At 41.7% G+C, this 19,970-nt stretch overlaps 1 protein-coding gene across 2 annotated transcripts in view; it reads left to right on the top strand.

Moving 5' to 3' along the window:
- LOC108437661 (splicing factor SWAP) overlaps positions 1-3,494 on the top strand; it is a 133,400-nt gene extending 129,906 nt beyond the window's left edge. For both annotated transcript variants that reach the window (XM_017714909.2, XM_017714902.2), the window contains one exon: positions 2,695-3,494. In XM_017714909.2, coding sequence (XP_017570398.1) covers positions 2,695-2,760 — 66 coding nt within the window. In that variant the 3' untranslated portion in view covers positions 2,761-3,494. The remainder of the gene's footprint in view (positions 1-2,694) is intronic.
- Positions 3,495-19,970: the final 16,476 nt, after the last annotated feature.

Below are 19,970 nucleotides of genomic sequence, written 5' to 3'. Positions count from 1 at the left end.
GAATGTCATGGAGACTGGAGTTTTTTTTGTTTTTCTTTTTAAAAAAGCAGTGTAAACCATTCCAATTTATGTCGATGTGTCTTTAAAAGTCCAAAAATATATTTAAAAAAATGTTACATCTAGCTGCATATTATCTTACAGCCCACGTGTTAGAGAATATTAATATATGTATTGTAACATCCTTAGTCCTTGTGGGGTCAAGTGTGTGAACTGGCCTTTCTTCAGAGCGCTGCGCATCACCAATGAACCAGTAACGCGTGTACTAAAGTATGCTGCCTGTTCTCGTCTAGCATCATGTAATGATGGTATGCTGATACGCGTGTCCGCTAGCCAGAACTGGAACTTAATATGTGTGCTGCGTACGTGAAAATGACAGAAGTGAATAAACAAGTAGTGAAATCATCGCCTGAGTGGTGCTTTGAAAGATTGTCTAGGAACAGCTGTGGTGCCCTATGGCCTGCAGTATGCATTCAGAGGCTGGATTTAGACCGGGTGGTGTGCACGTTGGGGGAGGTTATGGGAATCCACACCTGACCTGTTGAAAGAGCCTCTGTGCTGTGTATGCTTTCAGCCATAACATCACCACCCCGGCCGCATATAGAGCCAGGGATTATCATGCACATCCAACTCTGGAATCCCAAACATGTTTGTGTGGATTTTTTCAGTGTACACTGCCAGTCAAAAGTTTATGGATGGCTAGCTTTTCAGTCTTTTAGAACAGGTGGAAAAGTTTTCTTCACTGGTTTGCAATAACTGAATATATTAAAAGCTACCTAGGTTTTCTATACGGAAAACAGCATCACAGTTGTGAGAGTGCTGCATTGAGAACAATGCCATACACCCTTAAATTGGTAGTATACTTCAAAACTAAAAACATGGTTCAAAACAAAGGGTGTCTTTGGCCAGAATGGCAGTGATTTCATAGTTTGGTGTGCATTGGCTGCTTACAGAGCTCATCTCCTCATTGTTTCTTGCCAGACTTCCTACAGTTTGTGATCGGTCCTAATCACTGCGCTGTTTGTTTCGAGATCTGCCCTGACTGCAGTTGTTGCTACTTGTGATTACTTCATTGGTTCTGAGACCTGCCACATGACTGTCATCAGTCCTGGTCCACTGCTTTGTTTATTCTGAGATCTCCACGTCCGTAATTGGTGTTGGATCATTGTGTATTTTGTCCTAAAGGTTAAAAATAGACATGAATAATTCCTAAAACAGAACATTTCAGTGGATGGTTCTTCTAGGGTTGGGTGATGAAACAACAATATTTAATCATGATAACTTTTTTCAATTGAAATATAAAAAACGTTCAGTCAATGTTCGATATAACAGACGGCTCTCACACTTCCACATTCTAGTGGCACGGCTCTGCTATCGGCAAGAGAGGACGCAAGTTTTTCAACATGATTCAGCGAGAGACTGGATGAGGACTCTCAAACTGAAGATGCTGTATGTGTGGTGTGGGAGAGTAGGAGGACACTAGCTTCCCTGGCTAGTTGTTTTTAGTAACTAACTTGAAACAGCACTCTCTCGCATGCACAGCATGGCCAAAGTGATGTTACTGTAGAGAACTAACATTAAGGTGATCAAACGACAAAAAAGACAGAAAACAATGTCTTTCTTTTAGGGTACTATGTTGTTTGTCTGGTGCAAGACTCACACCAGTTAATGCCGCCGAGGTCTGTCTTTCACAAAGGTAGTGCCAAATATATTGCGGTTCTTCCGTCAAACTACAACAGGATAGAGGAATTCAAACGTCTGCTAGCTCGCATTTGAATGTAATATAATGTAATAATGTAATGTGCTCTGACATGTGACGGGACTTATACCTTTAAGGCAGTGTGATTCATCATTGACGTACAAGCCAGCTAATGTTTCCTGCTCATACTAAGCTGAAGTTGTTGAGTTTAGCACCTGTAATCAGAGCCTTTGCGACCAGATGGCTAAATATAATGTTTCATTTTAAATTATGAATTTTACAAACATTGCAGCCATGCTGCACAAGAGCGCAGCTTTAACCAGCTGGTAAAAACAGCTAAGCTGAGAAACTTTCTCCCACTATCCCAGGATGGATTTACAAAATGTGTCTCTGCTTGGCAAGTGTTCTTGCATATTCTGACTGTAAAGCATAGTTTAAAACCACAGTTAACCATCTGGTTTCTTCCAATTTTACTCAGGAGAGAAACACTTGTGTTTAAACTTGAAAGAATGAATGATTTGACATTTTATCATCATAATTATCAATACTTACCAAAATGAACAATTTTATCATAACATTTTTATCCATATCATACAGCCCTTGGTTCTTCTTTATACGTTTGACATTAGCATTTGAAGAAATCATTATTTGGGAAGCAAAGAGAAGGAAACTGCTCGTATACCCTTTGATGAACTTGGAGTGCAGAAGCAAAACATGCACATTATATCAAGTAGCTGTTTTTTTTTGTTTTTTTTTAACGAAATCTTATTGGAATTTTATTCTCAATTTAAAAAGGAGCAGCTAGAAAGTTGAGTGAAGCTAAGGTCTGCAATCTTTTCATGTGCACATCAATCCTTGTCGTCTTTCTGTCTGCCCCTTTTTTCCTCTCGTCTGTCTTTTTCTTTCTTCTCCTCTTTTTCTGCTCTCCCTGTTCCACAGGCTTTCAGCTCAATCTCATCCCGTGTAACTGACTTTTCTTCTCTTTTTCCCCCTTAAAGGACCTGATGGCTAAAGTGAGAGCAATGCTGGCTGCTTCTAAGGGTCTGCAGTCCAACCCGTCGTGAGAGGCACAGAGTGGCCGAACTGAACAGACGCTGCAAAATGAACCTGCACCACTGCAAACTCGACCGTTCAGGAGCACCTTCTGTCCTTCACGAACGCAGGGCTGGACTGCTGTGCTTTTATCCCTTTATGTATGGCGATTTTGAATCTTATGTTACCAAGTTGTTTATTTTTTGCAAACCAGATGAGCGTCAGCCACGGAGAGTCGCATTATTGTAAGAGCAAAGCTGGAGGACATGCTGGAGCCCAAACAGGTGTACGACGAGCCAGGCAGCAGACTGCGGGATTATTCATCCTTCTGCTCCAAAAACTGTTTGTTTGTCTTTTGTTTCCTTTTTTTCGTTTCTGCCAGAAGGTGCCACCATAAAGGAATATCAAAGACAGGAAGTAATTTATTAAGTAACGTGCGTTCTACGAAAACAAATTCGACCTTTCACCCAAATTGATGACAGAGCTCCTTCTTATGTGATAATGCTTCTGCCAGAGGGGAGTGTTATATCCTTCTGTGAAGGATAATGTTGTTTATTTTCTCCCTCTCTCCTCTTTCTCTCCAGTCTGAGCTCTCCCTTGCAGCCAGGTTCATTTTCTGCAGCCTTTGGCTGCCCTACATTTTCCTCTGTTATTTAGTTTTAAATGATGTGGCCTTCATGTTCTAAGTTTGTACAGGGGTTACTTTGCATCTGCTTTGTAAAACACTGAACAGTAATAAATTCTGAGTTATGAACTCCACATGTCACCAGACTCCCTGCGCTTTATGTAAGCATCCGGTTTGGGTTTCTTCAGCCTTCCATTCTTTCTCATTTCCTGCACCTGTGAAATCTGTGTGGCTTCTGGACGCCCTAATTTCCACAGGCCTGTCTGTTCTGTGTCTTGCTGAGAGAAACTTGGGCTTGTGTCCTCTAGTGAGGAAGACTATGAATAGAACTTTCTTGGTTTGTGGGTTTGTTGAGTCTCCTGACAGGTTGGACCTGCTTGCAGAGCCTTGTGGTATGCATCACACAATCCAGTGGGATTCTGGAAGAGGCAGCATGAGTTTCCCACGAGCCCTGTGCTCCCCTGGAGTGCAGATCACACCCTCAAGGGAACCCAGTGTAATCCATGCTCCACTTGGCCAGTATGACTTTATTCCCTTACGGAGTTTAGCTTTTCTATACTCTGCGGGGCTGATGGAGTCACTTGACTCTAGTGTTACTTGGCTGCGAAAATTCTGTAGACTGCAAAAAGCGTAGAATAAATTTCCAGTAATTCTGCTTGAAGCAAACAATGTTTATAGTCCATCTGGTTTACTGACAGAACAATGGGGCTTTGTGCAGAGCCGAAAGCTTTCTCTTGATCAGGGGTTTTCTGTATTGGAGCAGTCACTCCTACCCATTTGTTTTCACGCAGTTTCTCTAACTTGCACAGGACGGCATAATAAACGTTTAACCTTAGGTCCTCAGAAGTGATGGTTCATTTATGTCATTACAGAATGGCCTGGTCTGTGAATTTCTATTTATTTGTACTTTAACTGCACAAAAGCACAAATTTCAGACCACAGTTGACACAGAACTTTCATTCTATTTTCACATCTGAATGTCATGAATCCTCATGACACATTTATTTCAAATTCTGTGGAGCATGCACACCTCTTCACCGATTTTTTTTTCTTTAATTTTGTTTTTTTGTCCAGGCCGACAGCTGCAGCACGTTTGATAACACAAAGGAATGTTGTGTCCAGCAGCGCTTTTGTTTGTGTAGTTGTTACCACGGAGAGAGGGACCACAGTGGAGTTGCAAGGCATTCAATAGATGTGGGAATTCAGTGAGGAGGGACTTCTTAAGGAGAGACCCGTACTTTATAAAGCTCTCTTTGTGGGGATCGAGCTTGTGCATAGTGTGCATGAGTACCCATGCTAAAGAGTGCGCCTCTCTCATAATCCTCCCGAATTAATCGCTAATGACTTTAAGCTTGTGTACTTACTCATTTCTGCGAGATAAACAGTTTTCACAGGAAGAAATAAATGACTTTGTCTGAGCGGATGGCGCTGGTAAACAACTTTTATTTCCCTCATGTAAAATATTTTATTGGCGAATGGTTGTCGCTGGCAGTTTCACAGAAATGGCATATATGACTAATAAGCTAATTGTCAATTAAGTGAAAGGGTTTTAGTTTGGCTTACGTCCAAGAAGGCAGCCTCTAGAGAGCTGTTGGACACTTGTGCATCAACAGTGCTGACCTGGTGGAGCTTGTTTAGGGGAGAATCCCTAGAGACTCAGTCTTCCTCTAGAGACCCAGCCACTCTCACCCAGATACCTGCTTAGCCATGCTGAACAATTCATTTTTGGCGAAAGCTTTACTCAAATTTGTGGCATAATGCCTCTGATGGACCCTGCAATAATGAGTGCCTGACATTGCGTTAAGTCTAAGATTTATATGCAATTAAACGTGCTTCGTAGCATCTGCATTGATTTTGTTCCCAGCAGCTGCCCGGCACACTAAAGATCATTGCCTCATGTTGGCTGAATCTTTGCCAGTAACGCGATTTGCCTGGGCTGTGCTGGAGGAGTCTCTCAGGAAAGTAATTGAGAAGAAGAACATGGAGAGAGTTAAGGTGATTTGTTCATTCTCTGGGCCTTGAAAGTCCCCTGGTCCCCATCTGACCGCAGAGGAAAATGAAGCGTTAGCTGGAACAGCCTCTGATCACGGCCTTTCCCGTGCAACAGGCTCAGCGATCCCTCTGAGAGGTGATTCATCGCTCGCTTTATTTACCTCTGTCATCAGCAGGCGCTCGTCCGAAGAAAAGCATCCATGCGCACGGATGATGTACCCTGTTGATGCCACATGACAATAGTCAGACAGGAGAAGAGGAGGCCTGAAAAGAACTCTGGGTGGCACGCGATTGCTGTCTGTTGTGGCTTTTCACCAACCTCTCTTTCTATATCCATCCACCCAATGCCATCAGAGGAACTCAGCTAGACCGAAAGCTCCAAAGTGGTAGAGTTCAAGTCTGGCATCAGTTCAAAGAGCAAATGAAAGGGCTGGAGACGGCATGTGCTGTAGTGCTTTGCTTTTCTTGATGTGGTTCTTAGATGGAAAGTTTTTCTTTTCCAACTTGTGGGGTTTTGCTGTTTGAAGTTCCCACGAGGGAGAAGAGGTTCAACAGTAGATGGGCTTTGGGTCTTGAACTGTGCTGAGGATCGCTGTGCAATGAAAATGTGCAGGAATTGTGTGTGTGCATGCATTAACAGCTACAAACAGTTGATGAAGGTCAGCAGTCTTATTGCTCAGTTTATTGCTCTTCTCCGGTTTCAGTGTTTCCGAGTGCTCGGTAAATTACAAGCCTCTTTCATCTTAATTACACCGTTTTGTTTGTGTCGATTTTCAAGGTGCCCTGATTTAAGAGATGCAGCCCCTGAGCTCACTTGCACATCAGCACTTGTTCAAGTCGGCATCAAAGCTCTCCCACCCAGCCTTATGGAAATGTGCCGTTTTATCTCCTAACCTGCAAGACTGATGTGATCACACAAAACAGCTGTCTTCAGACTGATGATGGTGCACATGTGGGCAATTTGCATAACCAATGTCAGGATCCCAGTTTAAGGCCTCTGTTTCCTTTGATTGTTAGAACTGTCACTCTTGGCCAGATGATTCTTCCTGTGGCTCTCGTTGAAATTAATCGAATGATGAATTATTTAGAGATAATCTAGAGAAGATCTTTTTGATTTCTTTTAAAGTGAAGTTGAAAGATGTAGATTTTTCATGAGTTTCAAAACTTTATTCAAAAAATGGTGTCTTACATTTTCAGTTCACTACCTAAACATATAGAGTTTTGTGGAACTGGAGCCTTATTTTAGCCACACCCTTGCGTTTTAGAGCTGGACGTGAAACTACATCCCTGTCCTTTATGGCCATAAGTTGAGCAGTTAGGTCCCATTGTTTTAAAGGAAATGCCCCAAAGTCTGAAAGTCAGTGCGCAACATTGAGAATTATCTCCTCTAAAACACCTGTTAACTAAAATGAAGTAAACTTTTGTATTTTAATAAAAAATAATTTAATTAATTCATCTATTAATTCATCTTCTTAAACCACTTGAACCAGATAGGATTGCGGTAGATAAAGGAAAGCAGAGAATCCCACATGACCTTGTATCCCACAACTTCCTCCAGCTCATTCTGATGGATCTCAAGCCGCTCAGAGGCCAACTTGGATATTATTTAAAAAATTAACACATAATTAAGGTATGAAGCCACTGTGGTAGAATGGTTCATATATGTAAATAAGCTCTGTTCTGATTGGCTGCCCTGTATTGTGCCTCATTCAAAAAGCAGTTCATGCTGAAATGTTTCTTTTACCCCATCAGTGGGCAGAACTACACTGTTGTGTGTTTTATTGGCAGACGTGTAAATATGTTGGTTTTTATGGCATCATCAATAGGTTTATCATGATGGCAGATTTTTGATTTCGATAATGATAATGTGTAGTATGTGTTCTTGTGGGTGTGTGTGTGTACATACATATACATGTATGTATATATATATGTGTGTATATATGTATATGTGTGTGTGTGTGTGTATGTATATATGTGTGTGTACATGTGTGTGTGTATATATATATATATATATATATATATATATATATATATATATATATATACTTAATTGGGTGGACTTTTTACCAGTGTTACATTGACGCTGCCTTGATCACTGCCCACCATCACTCTGGACCAGTCTGACCAACATGGAGCTTCCTGCTGTACAATGCTGTGTAAAACCCACCTGTATGCCACTGACCCCTCTGATGATACTACTGCATTTTTAAGTATAGACATTGCTACTCCTGCTTTTCCATTTTTACGTATTTTGTACTAATGGTCGAATCTCATTCTCTGCTGTTCTTGTTTGCTGTCTAATGTTGACCAGAGGAGGATGGGTTCCCTTTTTAAACCTAGGTTCCTCCCCAGGATTCTTCCTCTTGCTCTTAGGGAGTTTTTTCCTTGCCACTATCACTATTGGCTTACCCAGGGGGCGCTTCGGAACCGGATTTTTCTATAAAGCTGTTTTGTGACCATGTTTGTCGTAAAAAGCGCTATGTAAACAGAACTGTAACTCATGTTACATCCATGGGCTGACCTCAGTTGACTCTTAAAACTAGAGGTTCCTAAATGGTTCTTGCCTGGGACCTTAAGTTCTATAGGCAAAATATATTGTCAGCTGGTGCTAGCTAAGTTGATAAATAGCTGAAAGTATCAACAGTAGTGGATTGTTACATTGCAGAAAGAGTTTTGAACTTTGAGTACACTGCAACACATCACCATAAACATTGAATTCAAAATAGGCTGTTTTTGCAGCTTATTTTCCATATATGTATGGCCTGTACATTGTTGCTCTTCCACCCTTATTTTTCTGCCCATCCCCTCTGAGACAATGTCAAGGCCTTTCCTCCCTACACCGGCTTGTCTTGTGCAGCTCGGCAGCTTCTGGTTTGGGGCAGCATTGAGAGACAGAGAAGGAATATTTTATCAAAGCCGTCGAAAAGGCCGCTTCTTCTGTCATTTGCAAGTCAAATGTGGAGTGGGGCCAGGGGACCTGAAGGGTGTGAGAAGCTGGAGAGATGTTTAAGTGCGCTAGTCTGGAGCCTTGTCCCTCTCTTCTTATCTCATTCCAACACAGCACATCAACTTAGGTGTGGTGCCGCTGTTAGATGCAGCAGATTAGACGTGTGAAAATAAACAAAAGGAATTGGGGGCTTACATCTTGCACATTCTCAGAGATGAAGTGTCTGCACTGGCTTATCTTTGAGGACATGTTGCCTTATAAAAGACTGTCTTCATCACTCCCTGCCAAACCTAGTGCACTTTGTTTTGCAGCTGTAATACCTAAAAGAGTTTAATTGCAAGTGCTAGATGAAGTAAGACTCCCCCAAGCAGTCTATCAGGTTGACTTCATTCTCTCTCCCTTCCCCCTCCACCTCTCTGGCTTTGTTTACCACTTGCATTGTTTGTCTGCATTGAAAGCGTTCGTGTTTATTGTGCTGGAAACAGAGTGAACACCTGATCTATTACACTGCTGTTTTTCAAATCTTGGTATAGTTTGCAATTGTTGCCAAAATCTTTGAGATCAAAGAACAGCCTATACCTGTGTCTGCTGTATATTAGGCTATATATTGCACACAAATAGAGTGCAGGCTTGCTGAGAGCAGCTTATTGACTCCCTGTATCTTTGTAGACCTTCTATACTTCTTTCAAGGTTTAGTGCATACAAATAGATCAAAGACTCCAAAGAGCAGTGATCAAGAAGGCAGTACTGGAGCTAACCAGCTGATATTTTTTTGCTGTCCAAAACGTGCTAGCAGGTTCTAGACAGGACCAGTAAAGAAATGCAGTGTTTATGCTATAGTATACAATCTAGGCTAATAAACAAAACCTAGTTCCAAAACTAAACTGACTTATTGGTTCTGTGAAATAGCAAACACATGTTAGCGTAGCCCTCCTGTCAAGCAGAAACAGAGCAACCTCCTCATCCCTTTTCATGCCGTTCAGCTCTCAATGTAGCTGAATTTTCCTGTTCCACCTTAAATGGTGCAGCAGCTACCTTCCGGCGCCTCAACTTCTTGTTCAGATTTTCCCACTGCACTTTCAGTGGTGTAGCAGTTGTATTGAAGCAACAGAATGGAACTGCTGCATGATTTAAGGTGGAACTGGAAAATGCAAAAAGGATGCCAACTTCGTCTTTGTCAAATTTTGGAGGTCTCTCCGCCATTGAAACGCCTCACCATCAGCCTTTGGAGGTCTCCACTGCTGAAACGGCCTCGCTTGATCTAAGAACTTCCTTCTCTGTCTTTATTCTGCAGATCTTCTCCTCTTTGGCTGTATCTCAGGGATCTGTCCTTCTTGACGATGCATGGTGTTCAGCACATAGCCCCTTCCCCTGTCCTGTGCACAAGCATAAACATCTCCTGTTGCTGACTGGCTGGAAAGTGTTGTGTAATTTGTCCCAAACCACTTTGTGTCCCATTTACAGAGGCAGTGCTGTGTATGAACACTGGATTTTTTTTCCCAGCACGCCCACAGAACGGACAGCTAGTGTACTGTGAGGAGATATTTGCTGAATTTGACAAAAATGTATTCCACTGAAATCGCTCAGTGCGCCTTTAATGTGAAACCACATGCATGTCTTCCTCGTCATATAGCTATACATCACACAGAGCCTAGTTCCAAAATTTGCCACACCTGCTTCACCTCTCCACAAGTCCCTGATTAGCTCTATCTTATGTATTGGAGTTAAGGAAGGGACAGGACAGCTTATTGGAAACATGTTGGGAGTAAACTCTGGCAGTTCTTCAGGACAAGGGTTAGAGACCAATGATTTAAGCAGTAAATGGACAACAAAGACAATTGTATGATGTGAAAATGCAACCCAAACAGAAACCACTTTGTTCTTGTGATGCTTGTCGTGTCTGGTGTGAAATAACAAGTGTTGCAGAATGGTTCTGCGCCACATCCCATCTGGTGTGAAATGGGCTTCATATTATTATTTGTAAATTGCCCCCCCACCCCTCTAAAGTTACAATTTTAGAGATGCATGTATTTCTTTGGACAGTAATGGTATGAGCCAGTATGGATACACTGAAATGGTATGTAATCTGAATAATAAACTGTATCTGTACAAATGATAAAATATATACTTGCATAGAATGCGATCTTGAGATTATGGATTGTATTACAATTTAAATATGTAATATTTAAGAGAGTTACACTTTCCCAGTATCACAATTGCTCAGAATTAAGACTATTACATGCCAAGCACAACACACATAAATGGCAAAAAGTGCAGAATTCTCATACACTATTCATCCACCATTTTATACACCATCATTGAAAACTCAGAACTTGGTGAAGGACGTGTCTTCTGAGGATGTAAGTGAACTATCTACTATTGTCATCATATCAATGTTGGTATAATGTTGACTTTGCATCTCCACATGCAACAGAATGGAAAACAATCATTTTGATGTTTGTCATGCTTGGACACATCCCATCTGTCAGCTTTGTTGTTGCCATGCCAACAGCAGAAACAACCATGAATGGTCAAAAGATGCATAAAATAATGGCAAATCACCATCTCATTAATAATTTATGTGGTAACATTTTAGCATAAAGGCTTTGAGATAATGTTATCATCTCCAAGAAATCAAGTAAAAAAAAAAATGAGGACATATGGACTCGAGCAGTGATCAGTAAGACAGGCAGGAGTTAAACAGCTAAGATGTGAGGATATTCAGTAAAAAGGCAAGTAGACTAAAATGGAAATATTTCTATGGTGTATACACCAATAGTATACAAGCTGCAAAGAGCAGATTGTAGTGGGCCGTTCTACTATTTTGAACACAAACGTTTGCACACTGCAGTCAAATGGTATTTTGTTGATTTTCTAAATGAAAGTAAGTTAACACTTCCTCTACAGAGAACACACTTAAATAACCCTTCTCAGCTAATTTTACTGCACAGTCTATATATTTGTTATACATAACAGGTTAACATATGGGGGAAAATAAGGTATAAAATGTCCCATAACTTTTGCACAGGACACATTTTGTTTTGTTTTTTTTTTTGTTTGTTTTTCCAGTATGTTAAATTCAGTAAATAAACAGTAGTTGTGCATTAAAAGGTGCAAAAAAGTGTTCTCTGCAGAGAAAGTTCTCTGTAGAAAAAGAGTTCTCTGTAGAGAAATTTGACCATTTATCCCAACTTTTTCCACACAATGAAAGTTAAAATAGCCAAATTTAAACACCCAATGTAGTAAAAAAGGAGCGAAGAAAGTCCCTAGAGGGCAGCTCTGAAACTAACTAGCCTAAGATGCCATGAAAAATCTGACTTAAATTGTCACTTCCTAAAAAAAGGTTTAAAAACCCATAGAGAGCGAAGACAATTGGTGTGGTGACGGATAGCTCAAGCAGTGTGGCTGCAGGAGGTCAGTCCAGGCCTGGCTCCTTTCTGCATATTTGCGGCGTGTCCCTCACGCACCCAGACTGGACCCTGTCGCACTTGTTATACCATCGTCTGTCTGACACCACGGAGAAACCAGCTGCTTCTTGAAGGTTAATGATGGCCACCGGCTCTGTCCTGCACTCTCAGAGGACTCAATCAAAACAGGCGCTGATGGGCGTCTCTCACACCCAGCCTTCCCCCTTCGTCCGCCCTGCACTCATAAATCCTGCAGCACCACGCTTTAATAGCCGCTCCTGTTGTGACTCGGGGGTGAAAAACGTTGAAATGAGAAGAGAGGAAAGGGGGGGAGGGGGTGCGCAATCACCTGTGGAAGAAGAAGCCCTCTTGCTCTCCTCTGAATAGTCAATCAGAATGAGAAGGTTTGTGTTGATGCTTGTGTAATTGGGTTCTTATGAATTTGCGCAAACACTCATGGCTCCTCTGAGCAATCAGCATGCTGAAATATCCACTTTTCATTCGATTGGTTTGTTTGTCAGTGACCTCCCGCTGCGCCCTGAGAGGACCTTTTTTCTATTTAGTGTGCTTTAATTTTGTATTGCTTATGTAACGAGAGCGATGTAGAGGTAGAGTGAGAAAGAAAGAGAAGGTTCAGGAGGCTCCAATCACACACTTTGGCTTGCAGCTCCTCTCCCTCTGCAGCTCTGCTCGTCTGCAGCAATTAAGTAAGAGAGTGTGAAATGCTGTCTTTGATGCCCATCTTTCCATAGTCCTCCAGGCAGATATCAACTCGGAGCGGACGAGGCTAAGGATTGCCTTTTCCTCCTTCCTTCTGAAACCAGGCCCATGCGAGCTGCCCGGCTCTTCACCTCACCTCAGACCCCACAAGCACTTTCAGGCAGCAATAACAGGCACTGTTTAGTGGCCTGCTGAGCGATGGAAGGCTGCAGGGAGGGGAGCTTGAGGGGATGGGGGGAACAGAGTGGAGCTCAGCTGTGAGGGATGGATATGATTATTGCTGAATCCAGCGTCTCTGCGCAAGCCCCTCTGAGGATCTGCCTCTCAGCATAATGCAATTGCGGGAAACAAATGCATTTGTTTATGTTTCCCCCTACTGCATTTCACGGTTGTCATGAGATAACCTTATATCTCCACAGCAGTAACTTTCAGGGAATGAGGAGACACGGCACTGTCACAGTGTAATCATCACAAACCTTCTAGGTACTTTGGGTTTTATTACTCTCAGTGCTATAGAACAGCAAGAGGGGTCAGGTTTGGTGTAATGTTGTTATACACATACTGTACGTCAAACGTGGAAGCAGGTAAGGATTCTTTTCCAGTCTAGTCAGTATGCTATCAAACAAGTTTCACATCAAGACTAACCTAAGAACAGGCGTTCCCAACCTTTTGGAACTGCCGGACCACGGAACCGACCACCAAAGCCTTCTTGTGGCCCACAAGAATGTAGAACACAATCGGTGTAGCCTTTCAAATTTCACTTTTTGTATCATATAAAAAACAACAAAGAAATCCTGAGATGTTCCGTTTGCAGCCATTTATCAAAAGTGGCTGAATTCCAGATGATCAAGAACTATTTTTCTTTGACTTGCACTGAACATACACTGTTGGAAATGAAGGTTCTGTGCAGGAACATTTTTCCTTTGTCAGGGTACCAACAATGTAAATGCACACTCGAAGGTACAACAGTGGTTTTAAGGTCCAGTTGTGCACCTTATATAAGTTTTTCCAGGTGAAAAATAGATATTTATGCCTTTTCATAACTGAATGTTTTAAAACAGAACAATGAATAAAAAGCCAGGAGACGAGACTGGGTGTGTGGAATCAATGCAACTTAGACAATATAATTTGAGTGGATTATGGTACAGTTATGCTCCCTGGCTAAAGTTACTGAGATGTACCATGGAGGGTACCACCCCAGTGACAGTAGTACCTTTATTTCTGAGAGTGTAAAAACATATCTAGCTAGCTGTGTTGGTTACATCGGCCATGCATTTTGCCAGATCAATTGTTGAGGTTAAATGTCTATATATTGTAATGAAATTTTGTGACTTCCAAACATCGCCTAGCAGTACCACTATGACCCTGTCACAGGTTCACTCTTACACTCTCAGAAGAAAAGGTTGTAAACTGTTACTGAGGCTGTACCCCTCTTGTCACTAGGGTTGGACCCTCAAGTTAGAGAACATAATTTTGCCATAATCCATTGAAATTATATAAGACGTATTGACTCCACACACCCCGTCTCGTCTCCAGGCTTTCATTTCATTGTTCTATTTTAAGACATTCGGCTATGACAAGGTACAAATTTGGACTTCACCTGGAAAAACTTATTTAAGGTGCACAATTGGACCTAAAAAAAAATGCTGTACCTTCGAGTGTGCATTTACATTGTTGGTACCTTGATAAAGGAAAAATGTTCCTGCACAGAACCTTTATTTCTGACAGTGCAGGAAAGCATTGCCTTAGATGCCGTTATTAAGCAATAGAACGTTATGATGTTATATTGCGCAAAAAAACACTACAGCTATGGTTTGGCCGTTTGGCATGAGCTGGGGGTGAAAACAAAAGATCATCACAGCCATGTTATTCATAATAACACATGCAGCAGTTCTACAAAATAAAGAGGACAATAAATCAAAGAAGATAGTTGTATTGAATGTGCTATAATACATGCTATGCCTTCCACTAAGAGAGTAGTAGCTGTTTGTGTTACGATAGAGCCATACAGGTTCAGCTCAGCCTTTTCTGTGTTTTCTAGATTAAGCTGAACGTCGTTTTGTGCCAGTCAGCCTGCAAAGCATTTCACAGCCCATCTTGTTTGCCTTGTTTGTATTCTGCTACTCTCTAATTCCATTTGAGTTCTGGCAGGTTCAGATTTGATGTAGTCTGGCTGTCACACTCTTCTACAAAATCTGACCAAAACAGATTGCAAGACAAATGATATCTTAGAAGCTATCCAAAGTGTCCATTTCCTGTTTTCGTATGTGCTGAAGTAGAAACTTAGCAAGCGTGTGCTGCAAAATAAAGTGAGTTGTTCCTTAGCAACCAGTGCTCAGCAGGATGATGGTTATTGTGACCAAAAACATGTTATCACAGGTAGAGCACTTCTTTACCAATGTTTGCGATGTTGGAGCTGCCGTATAATTACATATTCGTTATTTATCATTCGTAGCAGAAATTTTCTCAACGGTTCAGATACTATACCAGACACATCAAGCTGGGGACCTTCTGAGACAAAATGGTGAGAGGATCAGCATTGACCCTCATCTAAAACTCTGTATTGAGGTCATGAAGGCCTTGCTAATTATCTCATGAGCTGAATCAGGTGTGTTTAATGAGGCTGAAGTCTGCAGTGTTTTGGCCCATGAGGACTGGAGCCTGACACATGTACTGCACTGTGAATCATTTTGTGACATGTGTCCTTCTCTGACCTTCTCTGATAACTGCCATGGTGTGAATCATGTAATTACATTTAAATTATTGTGTAATAAAAACTAAATGTACAGCAGAGTGACAATAATATTACTGCATAATTTTAAAGTTAAACAAAGGTTGCATTTCTGAAATTGCCTGGTAGTTTTTAGCGCTGTTTATTATTATAATGTATTATATGGCAAAAGCTTTCAACTTTACATTGTCTGGTTTTCAGTGATTCACAAACTCTCAAGCTACCAATCGTGATTCAGTTCGTAGAGCCTTCAGGAGCTTCAGAATGGAGGTGGATGTGATTAGAGCTGCAGTGAAGCTCTGCAGGAGAATCAGTGGTACACTACTACTGCAACATTTAAACCCTGTTTTGTTAATAATAGATCATAAATGTCTTCTATCTCTTGAAGAAAATACATCTGTCGTATTTATTATGGCAAAGTTAGAGTTGCTTCCACTGTTGAGGCCTGAAATGAAGCTGCTGGGTGTCTGCACTGTGTATAGTAAGTGTGAAGTCAGAGCATTTCATTGGGGTCATGTCTGGGGAAACACTGACCTCTCCTTCTCCACGGCATCTGGTTTTGATCTGCGTTGGCCGGCTTTCACGAAGTTGTGTCTCGTTTTGGTGAAGTAAGGGAAATACAGTGGAGGTTACCCAGCCCTGGCCCTTGCACTGGATCAAAGGCATCGCAAAATTTCTCCCACAAATCAGCCATGCTCATAATGCCCCAATCCTGCCTTTAAAGAAGGGTCACAGAAAGGAGCTCCATGTGGGGATTGGTGAGAGTGATCACACCACTGGGTGTGGCGATCTGAGGCGGCCGTGATTGCAACATGATTACGAAGCAGTGTGTGGCATAATTTACCTGCAAAGTGTGCCATTGTGTTCGTCCTGTGCCACACACCTTCCTTTTATCGGAGAGAAGAATGGCCTCATCAATTCCGGTCGGTGCAGCGCCATCGAGTTAGCAGCTCCACAGGCCTCATTCTGCTGCGCCTGAGCCCAGCGGGAAGGGAATCGTTTCGGCTCCAGCGTGCTCTCCCTCTCTTTCTCTCTTTCTCTCAGAGGAATTGGCTACGGTGAAGGATTGTGTGGCATGTTCAGTGCCTGAGGAACATGGAGCTTTCTCTTCGCAGCCTCAAAGGTTGCTCAGCATGGAGCCTGGCATCAAGCGTGTCTGAACGCAAATATTATTTCTTCTTTTCCTTCTAATCTCAATTATTGTAATGTTCAAACTAAATCCACTTAGAAACCTTCATGGCAAACACCGTTTCTGGGAGCCACACCTAATTATCTTGCACCGGATTCTTGCTGAGGGGCATATTATTAAACAAATAATCCCACCACAAGAGGAGACGAATTCCATTCCTCCTTTTTCTCGTACTCTTTCTCTCGCCGCCTTCTGAACTCCCACTTTCCTTTTTCTCGCTCTCGTACATGCGAATGCACAGTACAGTCAGACTTCAGCTGCTCTCTGACTTTGAGCATGTTCCCCGAGGACAGTGGTGTCCATATGGCTCAGCGTTTGTCCCCACAGAGCAGGGGGAGAGAGAGAGCCAGTGGCCAGAGTGCACTAATCCTCTCTGCTTAATTGGCCATTGTGTTCCGTTTGGAGTGTGCGGCTGTTTGTTTGAGAGCAAAATTCCCTCAAGGTCTCAGCTGGACTCTTCCAGCTTTTTTTTGTTTCCCATTGTTGGGAGTTTTTGCTCTTTTCTTTAATTTTTTTTTGATGAGGTTATATAGAGAGGGAGGGAGGGTCATGAAGGCCTTGTCAGAATAAACAGTGGGGGTGGTGTTTAAGCATGCCTAACTCTGCAGCTGTGCTAACACACACTGGGCCTGTGGAAAAAAGAGGTTAGATTGTGTTGACTGCATCATTAGAGAGGAGACAGCTGCAAATAGAATCTGTATTCCTATTATTTTCCTTGATTGTTTGTTTAACACCTTTTCTTCCTTTTTATGGGCTAATCATTTTGAGTATAATTCTCTTAAATTGCACATTTGATGTTGTTTATGCCATCCATGAAGAGTACTCGGCTTCTCTGCTGTAAACCAAAGGAGCTCTGGGAAGGGATGCACACAGCTGAGCTCATGTTTGTTTAGGAGGAATAAGGTGAGAAGTGGTAGGACTTCTGTAATGAATATTCTTGTGTTAGTCATTTGAATGCATTGAAAGCAACTGAATGACCAAATCATGCCTTAATAACATGGGATGTATTGGAATCTGAGAATACTTTTAAAAAGCTTACCCTCTAAATGAAAAATGCAATATTCAAGAGAAATATCATCAGTCTTGTTAATGAACTAATTTAGAATCAGTGCATGTGTAACAAACATACTTTTAGACGAATTCTAAAGAGGACTTCAATTAATGCCTTCTTTACAAACACTGAAATTCCTGCTAAAGTCTGATAAGACTGATTAATAACTGATTATCACACACAGAGATTAATAATTGATCATTGAACTGATTTATCTGTGTTACTGAGCTCTGCTAAAGCCTGAGTAGACTGATAAATCAATGTGTTGTACCAAGATCTATTGTATTATAATCATTACTTTGTGTTGTAACGGAATGTGTTACTGAACACATTAAGCACAGTGAATTCAGTATTCAGCGTTCACTAAGTTTTCAAAGTTTCATCTATCAAACTGCCTTCAAATGACTTCCGTCTGCTTTGCCCAGGCCAGAGTGGCACTGCTGCACTGTTAGCAGTCGTTCTCTGTCTACTGGAGTTCCACTATCTTGTATGTTTTAGAGTTAAACACAACAACACACAGGCCAATGGAACTAGGATGGAGAGTCACTGCCTAAACAACAGAGTAAGGTCTTCAAGGGCTCTATAGAAAAGTTTAGTTAATGGATGTGCTAGAACCATTCAAAAGCATAAGTGGTTCTTTGCCGTTCAGAAAATGCTTCTTTTTATGTATGCCATTCTAATAATGCTGCAGTTACCATGTGTACATTTATAGAAACCTTCCATTCCAAGACTGTAATTTTCCTTTTGGCAAAATATTCTATCGAAAGGCAGCTGGTATTTCAGATCATTATCATCTGAGCAGTTCCTTTGCAGACATCTGTGGGTTTGCTTCCAAAATGCTTTTGCACACTTCTGAGTTCATGATCCCATCAATGAACACGGGCTGACTGACAGCACTGTAAGAAAAACAACCCCAGACTTTCCACTTCTGTGCTATGGCCCAAATATGACTCGTTGCCCAAACCTGATTTTGTTGTTTGGTAGTTCACATAATCTTTTTAATGCAGCCTTCAGTCTGAACAAAGCATGCTCCTGAACTGTCCACAGGCGCACAAGAACACCCGTCCACCCACAACACTCATCCAGCAAACACAGCTGTCCTCTGTCTTTCCTTAAGATTAATAACCTACTTTCAAGTGACATCAAAATGAGCTGTGTGAGCTGCGAACTTAGAGACTTAATCTGCATGAATGTCCTTTGCTTCCTTCTTTTTCAAAATATCCTTGAAATTAACATTGAATTGCTGCTAGTTTTATTTCATTATGAAGCTTATTTCTTTACACTGCCTGTGCTTGTCTCTTTTCTCCAGCACATACGTAAGCGTAACCATAGTAACAGACATTTTGATGATGTTGTCGTGAGGTGTCTTAATAGCTCATGTAAAATCATGAAGAAGGGTTAAAAGTCACGTCTTTTGATCTGACTGTTCAGGCAGAGGTCACACTGGTGCATCAGCGTCTCATATGAAAGTGGCCCAAATCAAAATCAAAGTTCCTTTCACAATTTCACACCAAAAACAAGTCACATAAGAAGTGAGAGATCAGATTTGGGCCACTTTTACCTGATGTATGAACGTATCCTTAGTGCAGTTTCATTGGAATTCTTTCTCCACTTCAGTCTACCATCAGTTTGATGTTGAGCTTCTGAAACAAATTTCATTTTGTTAAACATTTCATGAAGTAACCAAAAGAATGTCATTAAAGTTGTACCATTTAAAGTCCAAATATTTTTTGGAGCCACCTGTGGTCTACAGAAGGTTGTATGGAGAACGTTATATATAGTTCTTTAAAGAACCTTTTAGAAATGCTTCTAAAACTGTGTCTCAGTTCCTATAACCTTCCTGATAAGCCACCTACATCAGTAATCATTTGCTCAAATGATATTTTAACTAATGTAATTTTTTTTTTGTCAGCAGGTACTTTTCCAGGTGCTTTTAGAACTGCCTTGGAGAATCCTAAAAAAAAGAATAGCATTAATCCTTACAAACAAAATAATTTTAGACCAATTTCTAACCTTCCTTTTTAGGTGAAGTCCCTAGGGAGGCGTCCAGAGGCCATCCTTACCAGATGCCCGAACCACCTCAACTGGCTTCTCTCAACGTGGAGGAGCAGCGGCTGTACTCCGAGCCTCTCCCAAATTGATGATCTTCTCACCCTATCTCTAAGGGAGAGCCCAGCGACCCTGCGGAGAAAGCTCATTTCGGCTGCTTATATCCACAATCTCGTTCTTTCAGTCACTACCCAAAGCTTGTGACCATAGGTGAGAGTTGGAACGTAGATTGACCGGTAAATTGACGGCTTCGCCTTCTGGCTCAGCTCTCTCTTCACCATGACGGACCAGTATAGGGTCTGCATTACTGCAGACGCCGCACCAATCCGCCTGTCAACCTCTTGCTCCATCCTTCCTTCACTCGTGAACAAAATTCCAAGATATTTAAACTCCTCCACTTGGGGCAAGAATTCACTCCCGACCTGGACAGAGCATTTCACCCTTTTCTGACTGAGGACCATGGTCTCAGATTTAGAGGTGCTGATTTTCATCCCAGCCGCTTCACACTTGGCTGCAAACTGGTCCAGAGAG

Source organism: Pygocentrus nattereri, chromosome 16 (assembly GCF_015220715.1).
Source record: "Pygocentrus nattereri isolate fPygNat1 chromosome 16, fPygNat1.pri, whole genome shotgun sequence".
Classification (NCBI taxonomy): domain Eukaryota; kingdom Metazoa; phylum Chordata; class Actinopteri; order Characiformes; family Serrasalmidae; genus Pygocentrus; species Pygocentrus nattereri.
The sequence above is the reverse complement of the archived record's forward strand: the minus strand, read 5'-3'. Positions and strand labels throughout refer to the sequence as shown.